Source organism: Pristiophorus japonicus, chromosome 27, assembly GCF_044704955.1.
Source record: "Pristiophorus japonicus isolate sPriJap1 chromosome 27, sPriJap1.hap1, whole genome shotgun sequence".
NCBI lineage: Eukaryota > Metazoa > Chordata > Chondrichthyes > Pristiophoridae > Pristiophorus > Pristiophorus japonicus.
The window spans coordinates 1,651,137-1,678,939 of record NC_092003.1 but is presented as its reverse complement, the minus strand read 5'-3'; the positions used below and the strand labels follow the sequence as shown (position 1 = coordinate 1,678,939).

Genomic DNA, 27,803 nt, shown 5'->3' with positions numbered 1-27,803 from the left:
CCCCTCCCCTCCCCTCCCCTCCCCTCCCCTCCCTTCCCCTCCCCTCCCTCCCCACTGTTAGCCACTCCTCTATGCAGCTGTTGGCTCTGACTGATGGCGGTGCGTTTTTGAAAGTTTTCTGTGTGCCTGCGTTGTGAGTCTTTGCGCCGATCGGGGAGCGGGATGGTTGTGGACAACCCGCCTTCCCTCCCGCCCCCCCCCCCCCCCCCCCCGGGGTAGCTGTCGCCTGGCTCGAGTTCCCTCTCCTCTGCCACCAATGTGCCTCGACTGATAACCCACCCGCTGCGAGATCTACCCACTGAGAGACCTGAACCAGGGCCGGCTTTTGTTCTGGGACCCACTAACCTAAGGCCCACGGGAGTCTGTCTGGGCTGCGATTGTGCACTCACTCTCACACACACACACTCACTCACTCACTCACTCACTCACTCACCAGACACGGGGCTGGATTCGAATCTGTCGATCTCTGTAAGCTTCCTCTAGGCAAGTGCCTCGATTTCATTTGGTGCCCCCCCTCCCCCCTGCATCTCTCCTCCACTTTCCCTTGCTCCTCTTTCACCCCAGGAAGGTGTCCCAACATTAAGAGCTCCCCCCCCCCCCCCCCCCCCCCCCGCCACGTGTGGGAGAGGCCGGGGATTGGGATGGGGGGCGTTTGGGAGCGGACGGGAATCTCTGCTTCCGCAGAGAGCAGAGACCGGAATGGTTTCAACGAGCGCGCAAACTATTTGCACAAGAGGTTTTAGTGAATTTAAAAGCGAGCTTCCCCCGAGAATAGAGCCAGTCCTGTCCTCTGGGAGTGGCCGTCTTATTTTTTATATATAGAGATATATACACACTTTAGTTACATAATGTAGTGCGAACCAGGAACTCATGAATCCTTCTGAAGAACCTTACTAATTTTAAAAATAAATTGTACGGTATATTTCAAAGGTTATTTTTTTCCCTCACATTTAGTGTGACGAGTATTTTTCCAATGTTGTACTGGTCGGGCCATTTAGTCTTTTTCCAGTGTAGATTTTTGATACTATTTCTGTTTTCTTTCTTTTACTGGGGTGGGGGAGGGTGGGGGGCGGGGCTGGTTTCTGAAAGGTACTGAAATTTGTTCCTTTTCAATGTTAATAAAAGTTTACCACAAAACAAAAAGGCCTCTTGACTTGCCTGCTGTCTCGGCCCCCAGATTGTGTTCCACAAGAACACAAGAAACAGGAGCAGGAGTCGGCCATTCGGCCCCTCGAGCCTGCTCCGCCATTTAATACCATCATGGCTGATCCGATCATGGACTCAGCTCCACTTCCCCGCCCGTTTCCCATAACCCTTCACTCCCTTATCGCTCAAAAATCTGTATCTCCGCCTTAAATATATTCAGTGACCCAGCCTCCACAGCTCTCCGGGGCAGAGAATTCCACAGATTTACAACCCTCTGAGTCCCTGGGCCGCACAGACACCGCGGGTCCCAGCCTTTACCATCAGCGGCCGTGCTCCTGTGCCTGCCTGCGAGCTCCACCAGCGTCCACGGGCTCTGACTGCAAGGCACCAGGGGGGTGCCATCGGCCATGGAACAGAGACCAGAGGGACCAGCACCCGTGGGTGACGAGAGGGACCAGCACCCGTGGGTGACGAGAGGGAACAGCACCCGTAGGTGAGAAGGGAACAGCACCCATGGGTGACAGGAGGAACCAGCACCCATGGGACGGAGCACCCGTGGGTGACGGGAGGGACCAGCACCCATGGGTGACAGGAAGACCCATGGGACCCAGCACCCGTGAGTGACAAGAAGAACCAGCACCTGTGGGTGGCAGGAGGGACCAGCACCCGTGGGTGATGGGAAGAACCAGCACCCATGAATGGATCAACACGTTCAGCAGAAGAACGGGATCATTGAACCTGTGCAGGTAAAAAAATGAAAGGTTTTCCTGATTGAAATGTTCGTAACTGAGGTACATGGAACATTGAGACTAAAATATAGGGCCCCTTAACTGCAAACTGATCCTGACTCCCAGATCTTGGGGTCAGGGCCATGAGGAAGTGAGAATGGGCTCAAGTGGAGCTGGTAGTCCTGGAGGTGTTACAACGGAGTTAATTCTGCAGACAATGAGTGAGAACATTTTATTGGTGAAACAGACTGCCATCCTTGATGGCACTGTGCTTTCCTCATGACATTGTAGTGTAACTGAATAACCTTCACGATTTAACAGAGAATAAATGTTTAAAAGCTCCCGGTTTAAAGGCGACAAATGGAGTGATTGGAATCCCCATCGCACGTCAGTGTGAGTCTCTCGGTCCTGCCTTGGTTTGCTGACTTTCGGATGAGACGTTAAACCGAGGCACCTCAGGTGGACGTAAGAGATCCCATGGCACTACTTGGAAGAAGAGCAGCGGGAGTTCTCCCCGGTGTCCTGGGGCCAATATTTATCCTTCAACCAACATCACCAAAACCGGTGATCCGGTCATTATCACGTCGCTGTCTGTGGGAGCTTGCTGTGCACAAACTGGCTGCCGCGTTTCCCACATTACAACAGTGACTACACTTCAAAAAAAACAAAATACTTCCTTCATTGGCTGTAAAGAGCTTTGGGAAGTCCTGAGGTGATGAAAGGCCCTGTAGAACGATGAGTCCTTTCTTAACACTGATGGCTGTCGATGCATTCGAGAGGTTTCGGAAAAGTCTTATTCCAGGACCTTGGATAAAAATTTCTGGAGAACAGACGGGCACACGCCGCGACTTTTAAAATGTGACCAAGAAACGTTGGCAGCTCGCTTGTGTCCCGGGATCTCGCTGTGTGCGTCTCTGGCTGCGCCTCTGCCTGCTTAAGTGACGGCGCTTCACAAAAGGGTGGTTTGTGCAGACCCACGGGATGTGGGAACAGGAGGAGGCCACTCGAGCCTGTCGACGCTGTTCAGTTCCATTGTGGCTGATGGTCAGATGCTTTACTGTGCGAAGTGCAGGTTTGTTTGAGGTAGCGGGGGGGGGGGCTTGGGGGGGGGGTGGAATTGGGAGTCTCGTCGTCAAGAAACCATCTCGGATGGGGGTCCTTAGAATGGGCCTCAAGTCAGCCCCTTCAGAGCTGCTCCCTGTCCCCCTGTGGCTTTATTAGCTGGTAAGCCAAGGGAGGGCCACGCGAGGTCCCATTGGTGTGGGCACTCCCCCCATTGCTCCTAGGAGGGCGTGGCTTGCCTCGCTGGAGGGGCTTTCTTTGGCCACTTCCTCTTGTCCCACCAGCACAGCAGCAGCATTTTGAAGGTGACGCGGAACTCCCTGTTGCACAAGGCGTAGCACATGGGGTTGACGGTGCTGTTCACGTAACACAGCCAGTAGCCCAGCTGCCAGAGCAGCGCGGGCACACAGCCGTTGCAGAAGGCGGACACCAGCACCATGATGTTGTACGGCGTCCAGGTGATTATGAAAGCCAGCAGGATGGCACACAGCGTCTTCGCAGCCTTCTTCTCCTTGATGATGGACCTCCTCTTCCTTTGGACCGTCTGCCTTTTGGCCCTGGGTGTGGAGTAGTCCGCCAAAGCTTCATCCTTCAGCGAGCGCGAAATGGAAGAGGACGTCCTGTGCAGCAAGCGCCCGTGTTCCGCGGACGGGTCCGGGCCCGGTGTGGTTGAGGGCGCGGGTTTAGCGAGGCTGGTTTCCTGCAGTTGCACGCTCTCCGGCTTGCCCCCCGGCCCCTTCCTCGCCGAGAAGACCACAGCTCCCTTGGCCGATGCCGCTGGGCTTCCCTGCCTGCCACGTTTGGCCCCCCCGCGGCAGAGCCCCGCTCGCCCGCCCCGCTCGGGTGGGGTGGCGGTGTTCAGCGAGTCGGCGGAACCGCCGTGGGCCGAGCTCTCGCAGCTGCTGCTGTCGTGCTGAATGCCCGCCCTCAGCTGGCCCACCCGACTGCCGTTGAAGGGCAGGAGCCCCCAGAGCCGCTCGGACAGCGGCCGGGGCCCCCGGAGTGGCTGGGGGTGACCGTTGCCGCCAGCCAGCCACTTGGCGGACGTGTTGCCTGTGCCCTGGAGTGCCGCCAGCTCTCGGGTGTGCCGTTTGGTCTCTGTGTAGATGCACCAGTACAGGATGGTCATGATGGTGATGGGCAGGTAGAAGGCGGCAATGGCAGTGCCGAAGGTGATGATGGGCTCCGAGAGGAACTGTATGGAGCAGCTCCCCGGCTGCACTGTTCGCTGGCCCACAATGTACTGCCACAGCAGGATGGCGGGCGCCCAGAGCACAAAGGAGACAGTCCAGGCCAGCCCGATCATGATGGCCGCCCTCCTGGGCGTCCGCTTGGCCATGTAGGTCAGCGGGCGGGTCACAGAGAAGTAGCGATCGAAGCTGATCAGCAGCAGGTTCATGACCGACGCATTGCTGGCGACGTAATCCAAGGCCAACCACAGGTCGCAGGCCATGTTGCCCAATGCCCAGCGGCCCATGACGATGTAGCTGGTGTAGAGGTTCATGGTCACCGTGCCGATGATCAGGTCGGCAAAGGCCAGGCTGAGCAGGAAGTAATTGTTCACCGTCCTCAGCTGCTTATTGACCTTGAAGGACAGCACCACCAACACGTTTCCCACCACTGTCACCAGGGACAGGCTGCCGGTCACCAGCGTGATCAGCACCACCTCCCACACCGTGTGATTCCCCAGCGGGTCGGAGCCAGAATCGCCGACGGAAAGGTTCAGGCCCAGTGGGGGGGCCGATAGGTTCCTGTCCCAGGGAGGCCCAGGCCGGCCATTTTCAAAGGAGGCTCCGTGACCATTGAGCTGAGCTGCCCATCCTGCCAGTGCGCCAATGGTCATCTTTCAGCCACAGGGAGGGGTTACTCTGCTGTCATTGTCTGAGAAATAAAACAGATAGTCAATTAGTGCTCGTGTCGCTTTTAAACAAAAACACTGCCACTCTTCAAGGAATACGCTCATTGGGGTATGTTTCCAGATAAAGGACAACCCTGGTGAGATCAGAAACTTAGCCCCCATAATTCAACCTGACACTCCCAGTGCCAGGGCGGTACTGAGGGAGTGCCGCACTGTCGGAGGGGCAGTACTGAGGGAGTGCCGCACTGTCGGAGGGGCGGTACTGAGGGAGCGCTGCACTGTCGGAGGGGCAGTACTGAGGGAGTGCCACACTGTCGGAGGGGCGGTACTGAGGGAGTGCCGTACTGTCGGAGGGGCAGTACTGAGGGAGTGCCGCACTGTCGGAGGGGCAGTACTGAGGGAGCGCCGCACTGTCGGAGGGGCGGTACTGAGGGAGTGCCGCACTGTCGGAGGGGCAGTACTGAGGGAGCGCCGCACTGTCGGAGGGGCAGTAATGAGGGAGTGCCGCACTGTCGGAGGGGCAGTACTGAGGGAGTGCCACACTGTCGGAGGGGCGGTACTGAGGGAGTGCCGTACTGTCGGAGGGGCAGTACTGAGGGAGTGCCGCACTGTCGGAGGGGCAGTACTGAGGGAGCGCCGCACTGTCGGAGGGGCGGTACTGAGGGAGCGCCGCACTGTCGGAGGGGCAGTACTGAGGGAGCGCCGCACTGTCGGAGGGGCAGTACTGAGGGAGCGCCGCACTGTCGGAGGGGCAGTACTGAGGGAGTGCCGCACTGTCGGAGGGGCAGTACTGAGGGAGTGCCGCACTGTCGGAGGGACAGTACTGAGGGAACACCGCACTGTCGGAGGGCCGGTACTGAGGGAACGCCGCACTGTCGGAGGGCCGGTACTGAGGGAGCGCTGCACTGTCGGAGGGACAGTACTGAGGGAACACCGCACTGTCGGAGGGCCGGTACTGAGGGAGTGCCGCACTGTCGGAGGGACAGTACTGAGGGAGCGCCGCACTGTCGGAGGGGCGGTACTGAGGGAACGCCGCACTGTCGGAGGGCCGGTACTGAGGGAGCGCTGCACTGTCGGAGGGGCAGTACTGAGGGAGCGCCGCACTGTCGGAGGGGCAGTGCTGAGGGAGCGCCGCACTGTCGGAGGGGCAGTGCTGAGGGAGTGCCGCACTGTCGGAGGGGCAGTACTGAGGGAGTGCCGCACTGTCGGAGGGACAGTACTGAGGGAGCCCCGCACCATCAACTAACATCACTGAAAGACATTATTAATCACATTGTGAGAGCTTGCTGTGCGCAAATTGGCTGCCGCGTTTCGCTGCATTACAACAGTGATTATGCTCCGAAACGACTTAATTGGCTGTGAAGCTGGTTGGGATGTCCTGAGGTGGTGAAAGGCGCTATAGAAATGCACGTAACAAGCAATTTATTCATTTCTGGGGGGCTGTGATGCTGAGGCTGGCCAGCAGGTGGAGTGTAGGCCCGGGTACTGCTCGGTGTGAAGCAATGAGCGATATTTGTTTCTCTCCTTCCACATTGCGAGCAGTTTTTAATAGGTATTCAGCTGTTACTATGTTTATTTGTTTTGAAAGGTTGGGTCGATTGTACAAGAACTCCTTCCTGATTGATGGGTTTCCAGTCCAGTTCGGTAACCATTTCATTGTTGGCCATACCAGCTGGTCCACTTTGAATCATGTTATTTTTTTAAATGTCTGGTTGTAAGGACCACCAATCAGATTTTTACCCACTTTTCCGCTCTCTCCTGGAAACACTGGCTGTCTCGGGGTGTGTCTGCAGGGGTAGGAGGCCACACGTCCAGCATCACACACGGAATGTCATTTTGGCCCACTATTTGACCATGTAGGGCATCGCAGTTCAACCTGATCTTGCTGTTGGTGCGCGCTGCAGCAGGAGAGAGACAGGACAGGATCCCGGGCTGATTCCCTCTCCCCTCCGCCACTCCTTCCCCCCCCAGCTCCCCAATCCCAGTGTCGCATCCCGGCCAAATGGGATTGGCTAACTGCAGCACCGCCCCGGGATTGAAACTGGACTCTGTCGGCACTCGGGAGGAGGGGGTGCCCCGAGGAGAGAGAGAGAGAGGCAGGGCTGCCCGAGGGAGGGGTCGAGTATATGAGGCAGGTTGCCCGAGGGGGGGAAGGGAGAGGTAGGGCTGCCCGCGGGGAGGGGGCCAAATGGATGGTGACTATTGGTGGAGTCGAGCGCAGAGGTAACCTGTATGTAGAGGGTGTGTGAGCCTGCCTGGGCTAGAAACGATGCTCGGAGGGGGGGTGGAATGATATATGGAGGAGGGGGAGGGGGAGGGAGGGACGATGTACGGGGAGGAGGGGACGAAATAAGGGGGGGGGGATATATGGAGGGGTGGGGAGAGGACGGGGGTGGAACAATATACGGGGGGGGGTGAGAGGGAGGGACGATATACGGGGGGTGGGGATATACGGAGGGGTGGGGAGAGGACGGGGGGGAACAATATACGGGGGGGGGGGTGAGAGAGAGAGGGAGGGACGATATACGGGGGGTGGGGATATACGGAGGGGTGGGGGACGATATACGGGGGGTGGGGATATACGGAGGGGTGGGGGACGATATATGGGGGGTGGGGATATACGGAGGGGTGGGGATATACGGAGGGGTGGGGGACGATATACGGGGGGTGGGTATATACGGAGGGGTGGGGGACGATATACGGGGGGTGGGGATATACGGAGGGGTGGGGAGAGGACGGGGGGGAACAATATACGGGGGGGGAACAATATACGGGGGGGGGGGTGAGAGAGAGAGGGAGGGACGATATACGGGGGGTGGGGATATACGGAGGGGTGGGGGACGATATACGGGGGGGATGTCCATACCGGGCCGCGCGGGGGTTTGAAGGCGGGCGTGAGATGGGAGCGATCGGTACCCAACAAGTTAATATCGATGAGTCAGTTGTAGAGCTGCTCCAACCCTTGCAGTTTACACGGGCTCCCTGGCAGAATGGATTGTTCTGTAAAGTCCTGTGTCAGTGTGACACACACACACACACACTGAACACACGGGCAATGATGCTGAGCAGGGCAGAGGGAGCTGTCGTGTCGAATCTGCCCCCACCGTGGGCTGGAACCGCTTTGTTCAACGTCGCCTCAACCGGCTCGCTGGCCTTCTGCAGGAGGGAAGCTGCCATCTTTTACCCATTGACCCCTCCCCTGGCGCCGACGGGAAGTGACGTGGGAGGGTTCAGTCAGGAGATGCGCCCGTCACTGTGGGTGCCAGTGGGGGGGGGGAAGAGTTGGCTGGGTGGTACACACAGAAACACTGCTGTGTGTACAATCCCATATACGGCCATCTCGCTTTTTATAGGAATGTTATCAACAATTGCAAAGTGTTTCTATCTGCAGCACTTCACTGGCTCAATCTGGGGAGCGATTGGTGGGGGGGGTGAAATTTGGGTCTCTTTCCCTTCCCTCTCGGGATCATAGAATCACAGATATTTACAGCACGGAAGGAGGCCATTTCGGCCCATCGTGTCCGCTCCGGCCGACCAAGAGCTACCCGGCCTAATCCCACTTTCCTGCTCTGGGTCCGTAGCCCTGTAGGTTACAGCACTTCAGGTGCACATCCAAGTCCTGTTTAAATGTGGTGAGGGTTTCTGCCCTTTCAGGCAGCGAGTTCCAGAGGGGCCCTTTGGCCTACGCCTGCTCCTATTTCTGATGTTCTTAAACCTTTCCCCTTTAAACCTCCCCCCAATTACTTTAAATCTATGCCCCCTGGTTGTTGACCCCTCTGCCAAGGGAAACAGGTCCGTCCTATCCACTCTATCCAGGCCCCTCATCATTTTATACACCTCAATCAGCTCTCCCCTCAGCCTCCTCTGTTCCAAAGAAAACAACCCCAGCCTCTCCAATCTTTCCTCATCACTAAAATTCTCCAGTCCAGGCAACATCCTCGAGGATGATCAGAAAAAAAAATTCAATGATTCAACTCATGATTGAGTCAGAACGGAATGGATCATAAAAGTATAGTATACAGGTACAGCAAGTGATCAGGAAGGCCAATAGTATCTTGGCCTTTATTGCAAAGGGGATGGAGTATAAAAGCAGGGAAGTCTTGCTACAGTTATTGGTGAGACATAGAAACATAGAAAATAGGTGCAGGAGTAGGCCATTCGGCCCTTCGAGCCTGCACCACCATTCAATAAGATCATGGCTGATCATTCACCTCAGTTCCCCTTTCCTGCTTTCTCTCCATACCCCTTGATCCCTTTAACTGTAAGGGCCACATCTAACCCCCTCTTGAATATATCCAATGAACTGGCCTCAACAACTCTCTGCGGCAGGGAATTCCACAGGTTAACAACTCTCTGAGTGAAGAAGTTTCTCCTCATCTCAGTCTTAAATGGCCTACCCCTTATCCTAAGAGTATGTCCCCTGGTTCTGGACTTACCAACATCGGGAACATTCTTCCCGCATCTAACCTGTCCAGTCCCGTCAGAATTTTATATGTTTCTATGAGATCCCCTCTCATCCTTCTAAACTCCAGTGTATAAAGGCCCAGTTAATCCAGTCTCTCCTCATATGTCAGTCCTGCCATCCCTGGAATCAGTCTGGTGAACCTTCGCTGCACTCCCTCAATAGCAAGAACGTCCTTCCTCAGATTAGGAGACCAAAACTGAACACAATATTCCAGGTGAGGCCTCACCAAGGCCCTGTACAACTGCAGAAAGACCTCCCTGCTCCTATACTCAAATCCTCTCGCTATAAAGGCCAACATACCATTTGCCTTCACCACCTGCTGTACCTGCATGCCAACTTTCAATGACTGATGAACCGTGACACCCAGGTCTCGTTGCACCTCCCCTTTTCCTAATCTGCCACCATTCAGATAATATTCTGCCTTCGTGTTTTTGCCACCAAAGTGGATAACCTCACATTTATCCACATTATACTGCATCTGCCATGCATTTGCCCACTCACCTAACCTGTCCAAGTCACCCTGCAGCCTCTTAGCATCCTCCTCACAGCTCACACTGCCACCCAGCTTAGTGTCATCTGCAAACTTGGAGATATTACATTCAATTCCTTCATCCAAATCATTAATGTATATTGTAAATAGCTGGGGTCCCAGCACAGAGCCCTGTGGCATTCCACTAGTCACTGCCTGCCAATCTGAAAAGGACTCGTTTATCCCGACTCTCTGCTTCCTGTCTGCCAACCAGTTCTCTATCCACATCAGTACATTACCCCAACACCATGTGCTTTAATGTTACACACCAATCTCTTGTGTGGGACCTTGTCAAAAGCCTTTTGAAAGTCCAAATACACCACATCCACTGGTTCTCCCTTGTCCACTCTGCTAGTTACATCCTCAAAAAATTCCAGAAGAAAAAGATGGCGGGGCTCGTCCGGGATAATGCGGACAAGGCCACACCTGGAGTACTGCGTGCAGTTTTGGTTTCCATATTTACGAAAGGATATACTTGCTTTGGAGGCAGTTCAGAGAAGGTTCACTCGGTTGATACCAGAGATGAGGGGGTTGACTTATGAGGAAAGGTTGTGTAGGTTGGGCCTCTACTCAATGGAGTTCAGAAGTATAAGATACTGAGGGGGCTTGACAAGGTGGATGCAGAGAGGATGTTCCCACTGATGGGGGAGACTAGAACTAGGGGGCATGGTCTTAGAATAAGGGGCCGCCCATTTAAAACTGAGATGAGGAGAAATTTCTTCTCTCAGAGGGTTGTAAATCTTTGGAATTCGCTGCCCCAGAGAGCTGTGGAGGCTGGGTCATTGAATATATTTAAGACAGAGATAGACAGTTTCTTAACCGATAAGGAAATAAGGGGTTATGGGGGGCGGGCAGGAAAGTGGAGCTGAGTCCATGATCGGATCAGCCATGATTGTATTAAATGGTGGAGCAGGCTCGAGGGGCCGTATGGCTGACTCCTGCTCCTATTTCTTATGTTCTTACACCTTTTGCTTCCCATTCACTCCCATTGTGCAGAATCCCAATGGATAAAACCCCTTCCCATTCACTCCCACTGTATACAATCCTCGGTGTTTGCCTTAGCTCAGTGGGTAGCTCTCCCTCCCTCGCCTCTTGTCACAGGGTCGTGGGGTTGAGTCCCACTCCAGAGACTTAAGCCGATAATCCAGGCCGACACTCCCAGTGAAGTACTGAGGGAGCGCTGCGCTGTCAGAGGGGCAGTACTGAGGGAGCGCCGCACTGTCGGAGGGGCAGTGCTGAGGGAGTGCTGCACTGTGGGAGGGGCAGTACTGAGGGAGCGCCGCACTGTCGGAGGGGCAGTACTGAGGGAGTGCCGCACTGTCGGAGGGGCAGTACTGAGGGAGTGCCGCACTGTCGGAGGGGCAGTACTGAGGGAGTGTCGCACTGTCAGAGGGGCAGTACTGAGGGAGCGCAGCACTGTCGGAGGGGCAGTACTGAGGGAGCGCCGCACTGTCGGAGGGGCAGTACTGAGGGAGTGCCGCACTGTCGGAGGGGCAGTACTGAGGGAGTGCCGCACTGTCGGCGGGGCAGTACTGAGGGAGTGCCGCACTGTCGGAGGGGCAGTACTGAGGGAGTGCCGCAATGTCGGAGGGGCAGTACTGAGGGAGTGCCTCACTGTCGGAGGGGCAGTACGGAGGGAGCCCCGCACTGTCGGAGGGGCAGTACTGAGGGAGTGTCGCACTGTCAGAGGGGCAGTACTGAGGGAGCGCTGCACTGTCGGAGGGGCAGTACTGAGGGAGCGCCGCACTGTCGGAGGGGCAGTACTGAGGGAGCGCTGCACTGTCGGAGGGGCAGTACTGAGGGAGCGCCGCACTGTCGGAGGGGCAGTACTGAGGGAGTGCCGCACTGTCGGAGGGGCAGTACTGAGGGAGCGCCGCACTGTCGGAGGGGCAGTACTGAGGGAGCGCCGCACTGTCGGAGGGGCAGTACTGAGGGAGTGCCGCACTGTCGGAGCTGCCGTCTTTGGGATGAGACGTTAAACCGAGGCCCCGTCTGCCCTCTCGGGTTGATGTAAAAGATCCCACAGCCACTATTGGAAGAAGAGCAGGGGAGTTCTTCCCGGTGTCCTGAGGCCATTATTTATCCCTCAATAGAACAGCTGGTCTGGCAATAATCACATTGCTGTGTGTGGGAGCTTGCTGTGCGCAAATTGGCTGCCGCGTTTCTTGCATTACAACAGGGACTACACTCCAAAAAAAGAACCTAATTGGCTGTGAAGTGCTGTGTCACGTGCTGAGGGGCGGTGTAGAAATGGGAGTACCTTTGTTCTGGGTATGGAATGGAGGCCGTGGTATTTGTGTTGCTTGGCTGGTGTCCCAGAGGCAGAGTTCCATTACTGTCCATGTAATCTCTGTGTAAACGGGCCGGGAGCCTGAGTGTATTAATACCCCACGGCTTTGTCTTTGAGCCTGGGGCCTGAGGACACTGTTGTCAAAACATCTCTGATTTACTCGTGACGGCGTTCTGTGCCACCTTCAGACTTCTGTCGCGCTGCTCCCCTTGGCCGGCCAGCCCTTCACCCCCACACTGACTCCGCTCCAATCCAAGTCCGCCCTTAGCCACAGTCTGCCGTCAGCCGCGACCCCCCCTCCACCCCCCCACCCCCGCACCGTGACTGAGACCCTGAGTCAGGAGGTCGTGCGTTCAAATCTGAATCCACAGTCCTGAGCCCATCGTTCAGGCTGACAGTGCCAGTACTGAGGGAGCATCGCACCGTCAGAGGGGCAGTACTGAGGGAGCACCGCACTGTCACAGGGGCAGTACTGAGGGAGTGCCGCACTGTCACAGGGGCGGTACTGAGGGAGCACCGCACTGTCGGAGGGGCAGTACTGAGGGAGTGCCGCACTGTCACAGGGGCGGTACTGAGGGAGCGCCGCACTGTCGGAGGGGCGGTACTGAGGGAGTGCCGCACTGTCGGAGGGGCAGTACTGAGGGAGTGCCGCACTGTCGGAGGGGCGGTACTGAGGGAGAACTGTTGGGGAGGAAACATGAGATGTGTTTAATGATTTTAGTTTGGAAAGCCGGTGAAGATTTGTAACGTAAAAATTCCACATTGTCTGGGGGGTGGGGTAAAACCCATTCTCTCTCTTTCCCCCCCCACCTTGAAGCATGTGCATTGCTAGCTATGAAGGGTGGTGCGGAGGTCTGACTCTGAGGGAGTGCTGACCACTGGGAACGGGGAAAGGTGCAGTATGAAAGCAAATACTTTGGGTTTTAATCATCAGTCATTTGGCTCCTGGTGGTTTAATCCCTGTTGGCCTTTGTGCTGTGTGACGTTGGTGATTGTGAGCTTTGCAGAGCGGGAGTGTCTGGTGCGTCTCAGAGTAAGCGCAGGTTGCACAGATTCCTGTTCCTCACATCACCTCCCACCTCCAGGAATTAAAGGATTAATCTCCCGGACGCTGCTGTGAGCAAACTGGGCGAACAATCAAAATCCAATCACCCAGCACAGGAGGATCCCATTGGGCGCCTCGAGCCCGTGCTGTGCCGGCTCTGTGACAGAGCGATCCAATCAGTCCCACTCCCCCCTGCTCTTTCCCCACAGCCCCGGGCACATTTCTCCTGTCCCAGTATTGATCCAATTCCCGGTTTGAAAGTCACGATTGAATCTGCTCCCACCGCCCTTTCAGGCAGCGCGTTCCCGATCACAACAACTCGCTGCGTAAAAACATTCTCCTCGTCTCCCCCTCTGGTTCCATCGCCGATTATCATCAATCCGTGTCCCTCTGGTTACCGGCCCTCCTGCCCCCCGGGAACAGTCTCTCCTGATTTACTCCGTCAGAACCCCCCCCGTGATTGTGAACACCTCGATCAAATCTCCCCCTTAACCTTCTCTGCTCCAGGGGGAACAACCCCGGCTTCTCCAGTCTCCCCACGTCACTGAAGTCCCTCATCCCCCCGGGACCGTTCTGGTCACTCTCCCCCTGGACCCTCTCCAGGGCCTTCACATCCTCCCTAAAGTACGGTGCCCAGAATTGGCCGCAATACTCCAGCTGGGGATAACCAGGAGTTTATAAAGGGTTTAGCAATAACGTCCTTGCTTTTGTACTCTGTGTCTCTATTTATAAAAGTAGAAAGACTTGGATTTATATAGCGCCTTTCAAGGCCACCGGACGTCTCAAAGCGCTTTACAGCCAATTAAGTACTATTGGAGTGCGGTCACTGTTGTAATGTGGGAAACGCCAATTTGCGCACAGCAAGCTCCCACACACAGCGATGTGATAATGACCCAGATCATCTGTTTTAGTGATGTTGGTCGAGGGATAAATATTGGCCCCAGGACACCGGGGAGAAATCCCCTGCTCTTCTTCCAATAGTGGATCTTTTACATCCACCCGAGAGGGCAGACGGGGCCTCGGTTTAACGTCTCATCCGAAAGGCAGCCCCTCCGACAGTGCGGCGCTCCCTCAGTACTGCCCCTCCGACAGTGCGGCGCTCCCTCAGTACTGCCCCTCCGACAGTGCGGCGCTCCCTCAGTACCGCCCTTCCGACAGTGCAGCGCTCCCTCAGTACTGCCCCTCCGACAGTGCGGCGCTCCCTCAGTACTACCCCTCCAACAGTGCGGCGCTCCCTCAGTACTGCCCCTCCGACAGTGTGGCGCTCCCTCAGTACTGCCCCTCCGACAGTGCGGCACTCCCTCAGCACCGCCCCTCCGACAGTGCGGCGCTCCCTCAGTACCGCCCTTCCGACAGTGCAGCGCTCCCTCAGTACTGCCCCTCCGACAGTGCGGTGCTCCCTCAGTACTGCCCCTCCGACAGTGCGGCACTCCCTCAGTACTGCCCCTCCGACAGTGCGGCGCTCCCTCAGTACTGCCCCTCCGACAGTGCGACGCTCCCTCAGTACTGCCCCTCCGACAGTGCGACACTCCCTCAGTACTGCCCCTCCGACAGTACGGCACTCCCTCAGTACTGCCCCTCCGACAGTGCGGCGCTCCCTCAGTACCGCCCCTCCGACAGTGCGGCGCTCCCTCAGTACCGCCCCTCCGACAGTGCGGCACTCCCTCAGTACTGCCCCTCCGACAGTGCGGCACTCCCTCAGTACTGCCCCTCCGACAGTGCGGTGCTCCCTCAGTACTGCCCCTCCGACAGTGCGACACTCCCTCAGTACTGCCCCTCCGACAGTGCGGCGCTCCCTCAGTACTAGCACTGGGAGTGTTGGCCTGGATTATGGGACTCGAGTGTCTGGAGTGGGGACTCGAACCACAACCTTGTGACTCGGACACGAGGGAGAGAGTGCGTGACCTTGTGAGCCCCGGGTTAATGATTGTCGGGACTGCGGGACAGACGTTCACCAGCGGGTGACCTTTGTGTGTGCTGTCTCGGCCCCGGGCCGCGGTGAATCACGGGCCATGGTTACCCAGGCAGAGACTTTACTGTGGTGTGAGGAGCAGCCCATCGATTGCACGCCGGTTTTAGTATCAAGCGCTGCTGTTACCCTGGCACTCTGCGCAGGGAACCAGAGGTGATCAATTCTTCCCGGCAGGCTGAAGATGATTTTATTGGAGACAATCCACAGGAGATCGAGGGTGGAGTTCAGCCCTGGAGAGCGCAGTCTGTCAATTAGCAACACTCCATCAAGCGATTCTTTGCATTTGTTACTTCCTCCACCTGGCGAAACGGAATAAAGAGCTTGCATCTATATAGCGCCTGTCACCACCTCAGGATGTGCCAAAGCGCTTCACAGCCAATGAAGCACTTTTTTTGGAGTGTGCTCACTGTTGTAATGTGGGAAACGCTAATTTGCGCACAGCAAGCTCCCACACACAGCGATGTGATAATGACCCAGATCATCTGTTTTAGTGATGTTGGTCGAGGGATAAATATTGGCCCCAGGACACCGGGGAGAACTCCCCCTGCTCTTCTTCCAATAGTGGCCCCGGGATCTTTTACATCCACCCAAGAGGGCAGACGGGGCCTCGGTTTAACGTCTCATCCGAAATACAGCCCCTCCGACAGTGCGGCACTCCCTCAGTACTACCCCTCCGACAGTGCGGCACTCCCTCGGTACTGCCCCTCCGACAGTGCGGCACTCCCTCAGTACTGCCCCTCCGACAGTGCGGCGCTCCCTCAGTACTGCCCCTCCGACAGTGCGGCACTCCCTCAGTACTGCCCCTCCGACAGTGCGGCGCTCCCTCAGTACCGCCCCTCCGACAGTGCAGCGCTCCCTCTGTACTGGCACCGGGAGGGTCGGCCAGGATCATGGGACTAAGGTCACTGGAGTGGGACTCGAACCCACGACCTCTAAATCAACATGTGGGGACCTGCAGTGATTCCCACTGCCCTGTTAGCCCCCTCCTGCCCTGCGTATAAAGGCACCCCCAGGACTGACCACGTCAACAGATCCCAGCGGGGCAGAGGTTGGGGATTTGGATCTATCTGGTCGGAGACGGGAGGCGGGGTGGGAGATGAGGACTAATAAAGCCGACTGCATGGTCTGCAGGCAGATAACAGGTTGTGGGCAGCACTCTACTGCTGTCGATATTTAATCCTCCTTGTACCATTTACCACATCGCTGCTTCCCAGGACCATATCCAGACAGTCTCACTTCCTGAGCGGCAGGACACGAAGGAACAGGTTACTCTTCCTGACAATCCATCACTCGATGGGGGGACGTGATGGAGACACCACATTGACAGCGTGCTCCCTGTCTTCCCCCTTGAGGTCGCACTCTTGACTACGATGAAGACATTAATAAAATTGCAGAATCATAGAAATTTACAGCACGGCAGGAGGTCATTTCGGCCCATTGTGTCCGTGCCGGCCGACCAAGAGCTACCCAGCCTAATGCCACTTTCCCGCTCTGGGTCCGTAGCCCTGTAGGTTACGGCACTTCAGGTGCATAATCCAAGGACATTTTAAATGAGGGTTTCTGCCTCTACCACCCTTTCAGGACCTTTACTCTGTATCGAACCCCGTGCTGTACCTGCCCTGGGAGTGTTTGATGGGACAGTGCAGAGGGAGCTTTACTCTGTATCGAACCCCGTGCTGTACCTGCCCTGGGAGTGTTTGATGGGACAGTGTAGAGGGAGCTTTACTCTGTATCTAACCCCCTGTACCTGCCCTGGGAGTGTTTGATGGGACAGTGCAGAGGGAGCTTTACTCTGTATCTAACCCCCTGTACCTGCCCTGGGAGTGTTTGATGGGACAGTGCAGAGGGAGCTTTGCTCTGTATCTATCCCGTGTTGTGTGGGCCCTGGCACTGAACCGTGTGAAATATTCAATTCTAATCTCCCACTTGAGAGAAGTGCAACGTTAAATAAGTTATTAGACCGAAGAATTGAGGCCGATGTGAATACTTGTGGTTTGACCACAGGAGATCTGGGCCAGGTATATAGTGTTTCCACGGCAACAGTTTATCAGCTGCCCACACAGGATAAAGGGTTAGATCTGTCGTTGCTTTGTTGACTCTTAATGTACCGTTTGACCGACCGTTTATTGCCCTGTTTTCACACAGCGAGCAACACGACAACTGGTCTGGGGCCCGGTGAGAATCCGTGGCGGTTTCGGCCCTGGTACCCCGGACCCCTCAGAGAATCGTTTTCCCCCCCCCGCTCTCCCCGAGCAACACATCCTTGCAGGTAGGAGTTCAGACGGAGATGGTACGTGAGTAGGTCAGGGGGTCATCGTTCGGCTGCTTTATACATCGGCTTATCTAATCACCCAGCACAGGAGGAGGCCATTGGGCCCCTCGAGCCCGTGCTGTGCCGGCTCTGTGACAGAGCGATCCAATCAGTCCCACTCCCCCCCTGCTCTTTCCCCACAGCCCCGGGCACATTTCTCCTGTCCCAGTATTGATCCAATTCCCGGTTTGAAAGTCACGATTGAATCTGCTCCCACCGCCCTTTCAGGCAGCGCGTTCCCGATCACAACACCTCGCTGCGTAAAAACATTCTCCTCATCTCCCCCTCTGGTTCCATCGCCGATTATCATCAATCCGTGTCCCTCTGGTTACCGGCCCTCCTGCCCCCGGGATCAGTCTCTCCTGATTTACTCCGTCAAACCCCCCCGTGATTGTGAACACCTCGATCAAATCTCCCCCTTAACCTTCTCTGCTCCAACCCCGGCTTCTCCAGTCTCCCCACCTCACTGAAGTCCCTCATCCCCCCCGGGACCGTTCTGGTCACTCTCCCCCTGGACCCTCTCCAAGGCCTCGACATCCTCCCTAAAGTACGGTGCCCAGAATTGGTCACAATACTCCAGCTGGGGATAACCAGGAGTTTATAAAGGGTTTAGCAATAACGTCCTTGCTTTTATGCCTCTATCTATGAAGACCATTGATACCCAATCATTGAACTTCTTGTGCGGCCTCCCTGTCTGCCCTCCCCTCTCCCCCCCCCACCCCGCCCCACCATCGCCAGCTGAGGTACAGTCCCTCCGTGGACTGCAACCCTCCCCCGTCTTCTCATCCGACTGACCGTCGGACCTGCGCAAACCTGGACAGTGGCGGCTATTAGACTGTGTGGAGCATCACAAACAAGCCCGAACCCGTGTCTCCCACCCCCGCCATTGCCACTCCACCCCAACTAATGCACACGGGAAAGACCAAACTCCCCATTTCGACAGCACCTTCCACCATCTCGGCTCGTCCCAAAGCGCCTCACAGCCAATGAAGTACTTTCTTTTGGAGTGTAGTCGCTGTTGTAATGTGGGAAACGCCAATTTGCGCACAGCAAGCTCCCACACACAGCGATGTGATAATGACCCTGATCATCTGTTTTAGTGAAGTTGGTCGAGGGATAAATATTGGCCCCAGGACACCGGGGAGAACTCCCCCTGCTCTTCTTCCAATAGTGGCCCCGGGATCTTTTACATCCACCCGAGAGGGCAGACGGGGCCTCGGTTTAACATCTCATCCGAGAGACGGCACCTCCGACAGTGCGGCACTCCTTCAGTACCGCCCCTCCGACAGTGTGGGGCTCCCTCAGTACTGCACCTCCGACAGTGCGGCGCTCCCTCAGTACTGCCCCTCCGACAGTGCGGTGCTCCCTCAGTACTGCCCCTCCGACAGTGCGGCACTCCCTCAGTACTGCCCCTCCGACAGTGTGGCACTCCCTCAGTACTGCCCCTCCGACAGTGCGGCACTCCCTCAGTACCGCCCCTCCGGCACTGTGGCACTCCCTCAGTACTGGCACTGGGAGTGTCGGCCTGGATTATTGGCCTCGAGTCTCTGGAGTGGGACTGGATCCCACGACCTTGTGACAGAAGCGAGAGAGAGCTGCCCACAGAGCCACGAATGGGTTGAGGTCCCAGGGCCCCTCCAGCCCTGGTGACGATCTCCTCGGGAAAGGTAGGGAGGAAGAATGGCGAGAGCGGGGAGTTTGTGCAAGGGGTAGGGCCAGATATCCAGTGCGGATATCTGGCCTCACACCTAAAACACAAACACCAGCCTCTCCCTCACCTGCACGAGCCGGTTACTGGGCAAAGCTGTGACAATATTTGCTTTAAGGTGAGCTGTGATCTGAAGTCCCTCACACATCGCAGAGGGCAGTGGGTGGGCACGGGGTGGCCGGAGCCAAGCTGCGATCTTGGGTCAACCCATTGCCCCCTTCACCCTGGGGGTGATCTGTATCTCGTCCCCTCACCCTCCCCTCCCCTCCCGCGCCTCATACCCTTCACCGAGGAGGCTTCGAACACAAGCGGCCCATTTCACAAACTTCCTGGGAAGTTACTGCAGCCGGACTCCTGTTGGCGCTGCAGAATGTCAGACAGGTACAATGACACATCCTCCAGTGACTTTACTCACCATCCTCCGCGAGTGGGTCAGATCGTGGTGGGGTGTGAGGCGGGGTTAACCCCCAATATTCATCTGATTTCACCAGTGTCGGAGGGGCAGTACTGAGGGAGTGCCGCACTGTCGGAGGGGCAGTACTGAGGGAGTGCCGCACTGTCGGAGGGGCAGTACTGAGGGAGCGCCGCACTGTCGGAGGGGCGGTACTGAGGGAGCTCCGCACTGTCGGAGGGGCAGTACTGAGGGAGCGCCGCACTGTCGGAGGGGCAGTACTGAGGGAGCGCCGCACTGTCGGAGGGGCAGTACTGAGGGAGCGCCGCACTGTCGGAGGGGCAGTACTGAGGGAGCGCCGCACTGTCGGAGGGGCAGTACTGAGGGAGCGCCGCACTGTCGGAGGGGCAGTACTGAGGGAGCGCCGCACTGTCGGAGGGGCAGTACTGAGGGAGCGCCGCACTGTCGGAGGGGCAGTACTGAGGGAGTGCCGCACTGTCGGAGGGGCAGTACTGAGGGAGCTCCGCACTGTCGGAGGGGCAGTACTGAGGGAGCGCCGCACTGTCGGAGGGGCAGTACTGAGGGAGCGCCGCACTGTCGGAGGGGCAGTACTGAGGGAGCGCCGCACTGTCGGAGGGGCAGTACTGAGGGAGTGCCGCACTGTCGGAGGGGCAGTACTGAGGGAGCGCCGCACTGTCGGAGGGGCAGTACTGAGGGAGAGCCGCACTGTCGGAGGGGCAGTACTGAGGGAGCGCCGCACTGTCGGAGGGGCAGTACTGAGGGAGCGCCGCACTGTCGGAGGGGCAGTACTGAGGGAGCGCCGCACTGTCGGAGGGGCAGTACTGAGGGAGTGCCGCACTGTCGGAGGGGCCGTCTTTCGGATGAGACGTTAAACCGAGGCCCCGTCTGCCCTCTCGGGTGGATGTAAAAGATCCCGGGGCCACTATTGGAAGAAGAGCAGGGGGAGTTCTCCCCGGTGTCCTGGGGCCAATATTTATCCCTCGACCAACATCACTAAAACAGACGATCTGGTCATTCTCACATCGCTGTGTTTGGATCACTAGGACACGCTCTGGTTTGACAGCGGGTCCAACAAGGAGACCTTTGTGTAATTGGCTCAGTTATCACAGTGCATCTTTGTCAAGAGAGTGGCTCATCGATAATTCATCACTTCCCCGCTCCCAGTCCTGTTGTAGCTACTGTTCACATGCTTAATTTAACAGACACAACTGGAAATAAAATATCCGAGGTGCTGGCACAAGCGAGAGAAATGCCTAAAACCCCCATCCGCCACCCCGCCTGCACTCTCACCCTCACGCAGTGCGCACCCGCACAGTATAGCTCCCGCCCACAGGTACAGCAACCAAATGAACTTGCGAATTAGGGCAGCCCGTGTCCTAACTCACACCCAGTCCCACTCACCCATCACCCCCTGTGCTCACTGCCCCGTGTCCTAACTCACACCCAGTCCCACTCACCCATCACCCCGTGCTCACTGTCCCCGTGTCCTAACTCGCACCCAGTCCCGCTCACCCATCACCCCCTGTGCTCACTGCCCTGTGTCCTAACTCGCACCCAGTCCCGCTCACCCATCACCTCCTGTGCTCACTGCCGCGTGTCCTAACTCGCACCCAGTCCCGCTCACCCATCACCCCCTGTGCTCACTGCCCCATGTCCTAACTCGCACCCAGTCCCGCTCACCCATCACCTCCTGTGCTCACTGCCGCGTGTCCTAACTCACACCGAGTCCCGCTCACCCATCACCCCCTGTGCTCACTGCCGCGTGTCCTAACTCACACCGAGTCCCACTCACCCATCACCCCCTGTGCTCACTGCCCCGTGTCCTAACTCACACCAAGTACCGCTCACCCATCACCCCCTGTGCTCACTGCCTCGTGTCCTAACTCGCACCCAGTCCCACTCACCCATCACCCCCTGTGCTCACTGACCCGTGTCCTAACTCACACCCAGTCCCACTCACCCATCACCCCCTGTGCTCACTGACCCGTGTCCTAACTCACACCCAGTCCCACTCACCCATCACCCCCTGTGCTCACTGCCCCGTGTCCTAACTCACACCCAGTCCCACTCACCCATCACCCGCTGTGCTCACTGCCCCGTGTCCTAACTCGCATCGAGTCCCGCTCACCCACCCACTGTGCTCGCTGCCCCGTGTCCTAAATCACACCCAGTCCCACTCACCCATCATCCCCTGTGCTCACTGCCCCGTGTCCTAACTCGCACCGAGTCCCGCTCACCCATCACCCACTGTGCTCACTGCCCCCGTGTCCTAACTCACACCCAGTCCCGCTCACCCATCACCCCCTGTGCTCACTGCCCCGTGTCCTAACTCACACCCAGTCCCGCTCACCCATAACCCCCTGTGCTCACTGCCCCGTGTCCTAACTCACACCCAGTCCCGCTCACCCATCACCCCCTGTGCTCGCTGCCCCGTGTCCTAACTCACACCCAGTCCCGCTCACCCATCACCCCCTGTGCTCGCTGCCCCGTGTCCTAACTCACACCCAGTCCCGCTCACCCATCACCCCCTGTGCTCACTGCCCCGTGTCCTAACTCGCACCCAGTCCCGCTCACCCATCACCCCCTGTGCTCACTGCCCCGTGTCCTAACTCGCACCCAGTCCCGCTCACCCATCACCCCCTGTGCTCACTGCCCCGTGTCCTAACTCACACCCAGTTCCACTCACCCATCACCCCCTGTGCTCACTGACCAGTGTCCTAACTCACACCCAGTCCCACTCACCCATCACCCCCTGTGCTCACTGCCCCGTGTCCTAACTCACACCCAGTCCCACTCACCCATCACCCCCTGTGCTCACTGCCCCGGGTCCTAACTCACACCCAGTCCCACTCACCCATCACCCCCTGTGCTCACTGACCCCGTGTCCTAACTCACACCCAGTCCCACTCACCCGTCACCCCCTGTGCTCACTGCCCCGTGTCCTAACTCGCACCCAGTCCCACTCACCCATCACCCCCTGTGCTCACTGCCCCGTGTCCTAACTCACACCGAGTCCCACTCACCCATCACCCCCTGTGCTCACTGCCCCGGGTCCTAACTCACACCGAGTCCCACTCACCCATCACCCCCTGTGCTCACTGCCCCGTGTCCTAACTCACACCCAGTCCCACTCACCCATCACCCCCTGTGCCCACTGCCTCATGTCCTAACTCGCACCGAGTCCCGCTCACCCATCACACCCTGTGCTCACTGACCCGTGTCCTAACTCATACCCAGTCCCACTCACCCATCACCCCCTGTGCTCACTGCCCCGGGTCCTAACTCACACCCAGTCCCACTCACCCATCACCCCCTGTGCTCACTGACCCCGTGTCCTAACTCACACCCAGTCCCACTCACCCGTCACCCCCTGTGCTCACTGCCCCGTGTCCTAACTCGCACCCAGTCCCACTCACCCATCACCCCCTGTGCTCACTGCCCCGTGTCCTAACTCACACCGAGTCCCACTCACCCATCACCCCCTGTGCTCACTGCCCCGTGTCCTAACTCACACCGAGTCCCACTCACCCATCACCCCCTGTGCTCACTGCCCCGTGTCCTAACTCACACCCAGTCCCACTCACCCATCACCCCCTGTGCCCACTGCCTCATGTCCTAACTCGCACCGAGTCCCGCTCACCCATCACACCCTGTGCTCACTGACCCGTGTCCTAACTCATACCCAGTCCCACTCACCCATCACCCCCTGTGCTCACTGACCCCGTGTCCTAACTCACACCGAGTCCCACTCACCCATCACCCCCTGTGCTCACTGCCCCGTGTCCTAACTCACACCGAGTCCCACTCACCCATCACCCCCTGTGCTCACTGCCCCGTGTCCTAACTCACACCCAGTCCCACTCACCCATCACCCCCTGTGCCCACTGCCTCATGTCCTAACTCGCACCGAGTCCCGCTCACCCATCACACCCTGTGCTCACTGACCCGTGTCCTAACTCACACCCAGTCCCACTCACCCATCACCCCCTGTGCTCACTGACCCCGTGTCCTAACTCACACCGAGTCCCGCTCACCCATCACCCCCTGTGCTCACTGTCCCCGTGTCCTAACTCGCACCCAGTCCCACTCACCCATCACCCCCTGTGCTCACTGCCCCGTGTCCTAACTCACACCGAGTCCCACTCACCCATCACCCCCTGTGCTCACTGACCTACATTGGCTCCCGGTTAAGCAACGCCTCGATTTCAAAATTCTCAACCTTGTGTACAAATCCCTCCATGGCCCTCGCCCCTCCCTATCTCTGTAATCCCCTCCAGCCCCACAACCCCCCGAGATGTCTGCGCTCCTCTAATTCTGCCCTCTCGAGCATCCCTGATTATAATCACTCCACCATCCGTGACCGTGCCTTCTGTTGCCTGGGCCCCAAGCTCTGGAACTCCCTCTCTAAACCTCTCCGTCTCTCTCCCTCTCTTTCTCATTCAAGACGCTCCTTAAAACCGATCTCTTTGACCAAGCTTTTGGTCACCTGCCCTAATTTCTCCTTCTGCGGCTCGGGGTCAAATTGTTTTATCTCAGAATATTCCTGTGAAACGTTTCACTATGTTAAAGGCGTTCTATACAGCAAACATCTCAAGTCGCTGGAGAAATACCACCAACGATGTCTCCGCAAGATCCTGCAAATCCCCTGGGAGGACAGACGCACCAACGTTAGCGTCCTCGACCAGGCCAACATCCCCAGCATCGAAGCACTGACCACACTCGACCAGCTCCGCTGGGCAGGGCCACATTGTCCGCATGTCCCCCCGACACGAGACTCCCAAAGCAAGCGCTCTACTCGGAACTCCTTCACGGCAAATGAGCCCCAGGTGGGCAGAGGAAACGTTACAAGGGACCACCCTCAAAGCCTCCCTGAAAAAGTGCAACATCCCCACCGACACCTGGGAGTCCCTGGGCCCAAAGACCAGTCCGCCCTAAGTGGAGGAAGTGCATCCGGGAGGGCACTGAGCACCTCGAGTCTCGTCGCCGAGAGTGTGCAGAAACCAAGTGCAGGCAGCGGAAGGAGCGTGCGGCAAACCAGTCCCACCCTCCCCTTCCCTCAACCACTGTCTGTCCCACCTGTGACAGGGACTGTGGTTCTCGTATTGGGCTGTTCAGTCACCTGAGGACTCGTGTTAAGAGTGGAAGCAAGTCTTCCTCGATTCCGAGGGCCTGCCTGTGATGATGATGATAAATACAAGTTGTTATTATCGCGCTGTTGGTGATGAATAACGTTACAGCTGTAAATAGCGAGGGAGGGATTTGCGTTTAGTGGATGGGGATTGGCAGAGCTCGGTTTTATTGATGACTCCCTACAGTCAGGAGGTTCAGCATGTCCCCGGGGTTGGCCAGGAATCCAACCTTACTGTCCCAGTCGGCACCAAGCCAGGGCCAGTCTGGCCACGGACATGGCCCGGTGATTCTCCGCTAACAGCGTGGGAGCTGGCAGTGATTGGGACAGTGCCCATTTGTGCCTCTGCTAATTTTTGTCCAGTGTCAGGCACGGCTCAGTGGGTGTCTCTCTCTCTCTCTCACCTCGCAGTCACAAACCTGGGTTCCAGACCCCCCACTCCAGAGACTTGAGCCCCATCACCCAGGCTGACACTCCCCGGTGCCAGTACTGAGGGAGTGCCGCACTGTCGGAGGGGCAGTACTGAGAGAGCGCCGCACTGTCGGAGGGGCAGTACTGAGGGAGTGCCGCACTGTCGGAGGGGCAGTACTGAGGGAGTGCCGCACTGTCGGAGGGGCAGTACTGAGGGAGTGCCGCACTGTCGGAGGGGCAGTACTGAGAGAGCGCCGCACTGTCGGAGGGGCAGTACTGAGGGAGTGCCGCACTGTCGGAGGGGCAGTACTGAGGGAGTGCCGCACTGTCGGGGGGGCGGTACTGAGGGAGTGCCGCACTGTCGGAGGGGCAGTACTGAGGGAGTGCCGCACTGTCGGAGGGGCAGTACTGAGGGAGTGCCGCACTGTCGGGGGGGGCGGTACTGAGGGAGCGCCGCACTGTCGGAGGGGCAGTACTGAGGGAGCCCCGCACTGTCGGAGGGGCGGTACTGAGGGAGCGCCGCACTGTCGGAGGGGCAGTACTGAGGGAGTGCCGCACTGTCGGAGGGGCAGTACTGAGGGAGTGCCGCACTGTCGGGGGGACGGTACTGAGGGAGTGCCGCACTGTCGGAGGGGCAGTACTGAGGGAGTGCCGCACTGTCGGAGGGGCTGTCTTTCGGATGAGACGTTAAACCGAGGCCCCGTCTGCCCTCTCGGGTGGATGTAAAAGATCCCGGGGCCACTATTGGAAGAAGAGCAGGGGGAGTTCTCCCCGGTGTCCTGGGGCCAATATTTATCCCTCGACCAACATCACTAAAGCAGATGATCTGGGTCATTATCACATCGCTGTGTGTGGGAGCTTGCTGTGCGCTAATTGTCTGCCGTGTTTCCCACATTACAACAGTGACCGCACTCCAAAAGTACTTCATTGGCTGTAAAGCGCTTTGGGTGAAAGACACTGAGTAAAAGCCTTCACTGGCTGTCACGGTATGTTTGGTCCTCAGAGAATGATTACTCGGGCAACCCCCCCCGCCCCATGGTAACCATGGCAATACATAACATCAGAACATAAGGATCAGGAGCAGGAGTCGGCCATTCGGCCCCTCGAGCCTGCTCCACCATTCAATGAGATCGCGGCTGACCTTCGACCTCAACCCCACTTTCCCGCTCGATCCCTCGATTCCCTTAATATCCAAAAATCTCGAGCTCAGCCTTGAATATACTCACAGACTGAGCCTCCACAGCCCTCTGAGGCAGAGAATTCCAAAGATTCACCCCCCTCTGAGTGAAGAAATTCCTCCTCATCTCAGTCCTAAATGGCCGAGCCCTTATCCTGAGACTGTGAGCCCTGGTTCTAGACTCCCCAGCCCCGGGGGGAAACACCCTCCCTGCATCTACCCTGTCAAGCCCTGTAAGTATTGTGTGTGTTTCAATGGGATCCCCTCTCATTCTTCTAAACTCCAGAGAATATCGGCCCAGTCTGCTCAATCTCTCCTCATAGGACAATCCCCCCATCCCAGGAATCAGTCTGGTGAACCTTCGCTGCACTCCCTCTACGGCCAGTATATCCTTCCTTAGGTAAGGAGACCGACACTGTACACAATACTCCAGGTGTGGTCTCACCAGGGCCCTGTATAACTGCAGCAAGACGTCTTTACTCTTATAATAATAATAACTTTTATTTATACAGCGCCTTTAACGTAGTAAAATGTCCCAAGGTGTTTCACAGCAGTGTTAGAAGACAAACAGATAAATATTGACACCAAGCCACAAAAGAAATTAAGGCAGGTGAGCAAAGGCTGGGTCAGAGGTCGGTTTTAAGGAGCATCTTAAAGGAGGAGAGAGAGGTGGAGAGGTTTAGGGAGGGAGTTCCAGAGCTTGGGGCCCAGGCAGCTGAAGGCATGGCCACCGATGGTGGAGTGATTATAATCAGGGATGGTCAGGAGGGCAGAATTAGAGGAGCGCAGACATCTCGGGAGGTTGTGGGGCTGGAGGGGATTACAGAGATAGGGAGGGGCGAGGGCCATGGAGGGATTTGTAAACAAGAATGATAATTTTGAAATTGAGGCATTGCTTAACCAGGAGCCAATGTAAGTCAACGAGCACAGGGGGTGATGGGTGAGCGGGACTCGGTGCGAGTTAGGACACGGGGCAGCGAGCACAGGGGGTGATGGGTGAGCGGGACTCGGTGCGAGTTAGGACACGGGGCAGCGAGCACAGGGGGTGATGGGTGAGCGGGACTCGGTGCGAGTTAGGACACGGGGCAGCGAGCACAGGGGGTGATGGGTGAGCGGGACTCGGTGCGAGTTAGGACACGGGGCAGTGAGCACAGTGGGTGATGGGTGAGCGGGACTCGGTGCGAGTTAGGACACGGGGCAGCGAGCACAGGGGGTGATGGGTGAGTGGGACTCGGTGCGAGTTAGGACACGGGGCAGTGAGCACAGTGGGTGATGGGTGAGTGGGACTTGGTGTGAGTTAGGACACGGGGCAGCGAGCACAGGGGGTGATGGGTGAGTGGGACTGGGTGTGAGTTAGGACACGGGGTCAGTGAGCACAGGGGGTGATGGGTGAGCGGGACTCGGTGTGAGTTAGGACACGGGGGCAGTGAGCACAGTGGGTGATGGGTGAGCGGGACTGGGTTTGAGTTAGGACACGGGGCAGTGAGCACAGGGGTTGATGGGTGAGTGGGACTGGGTGCGAGTTAGGACATGGGTCAGTGAGCACAGGGGGTGATGGGTG

General features: G+C 57.5%; 1 protein-coding gene across 2 annotated transcripts in view; it reads right to left on the bottom strand.

Annotated features, from left to right (window-relative positions):
- Window positions 1-2,141: 2,141 nt before the first annotated feature.
- Window positions 2,142-27,803, bottom strand: part of LOC139239397 (muscarinic acetylcholine receptor M1-like) — a 40,923-nt gene continuing 15,261 nt past the window's right edge. For both annotated transcript variants that reach the window (XM_070868088.1, XM_070868089.1), the window contains exon 2: window positions 2,142-4,817. In XM_070868088.1, coding sequence (XP_070724189.1) covers window positions 3,157-4,779 — 1,623 coding nt within the window. In that variant the 5' untranslated portion in view covers window positions 4,780-4,817 and the 3' untranslated portion in view covers window positions 2,142-3,156. The remainder of the gene's footprint in view (window positions 4,818-27,803) is intronic.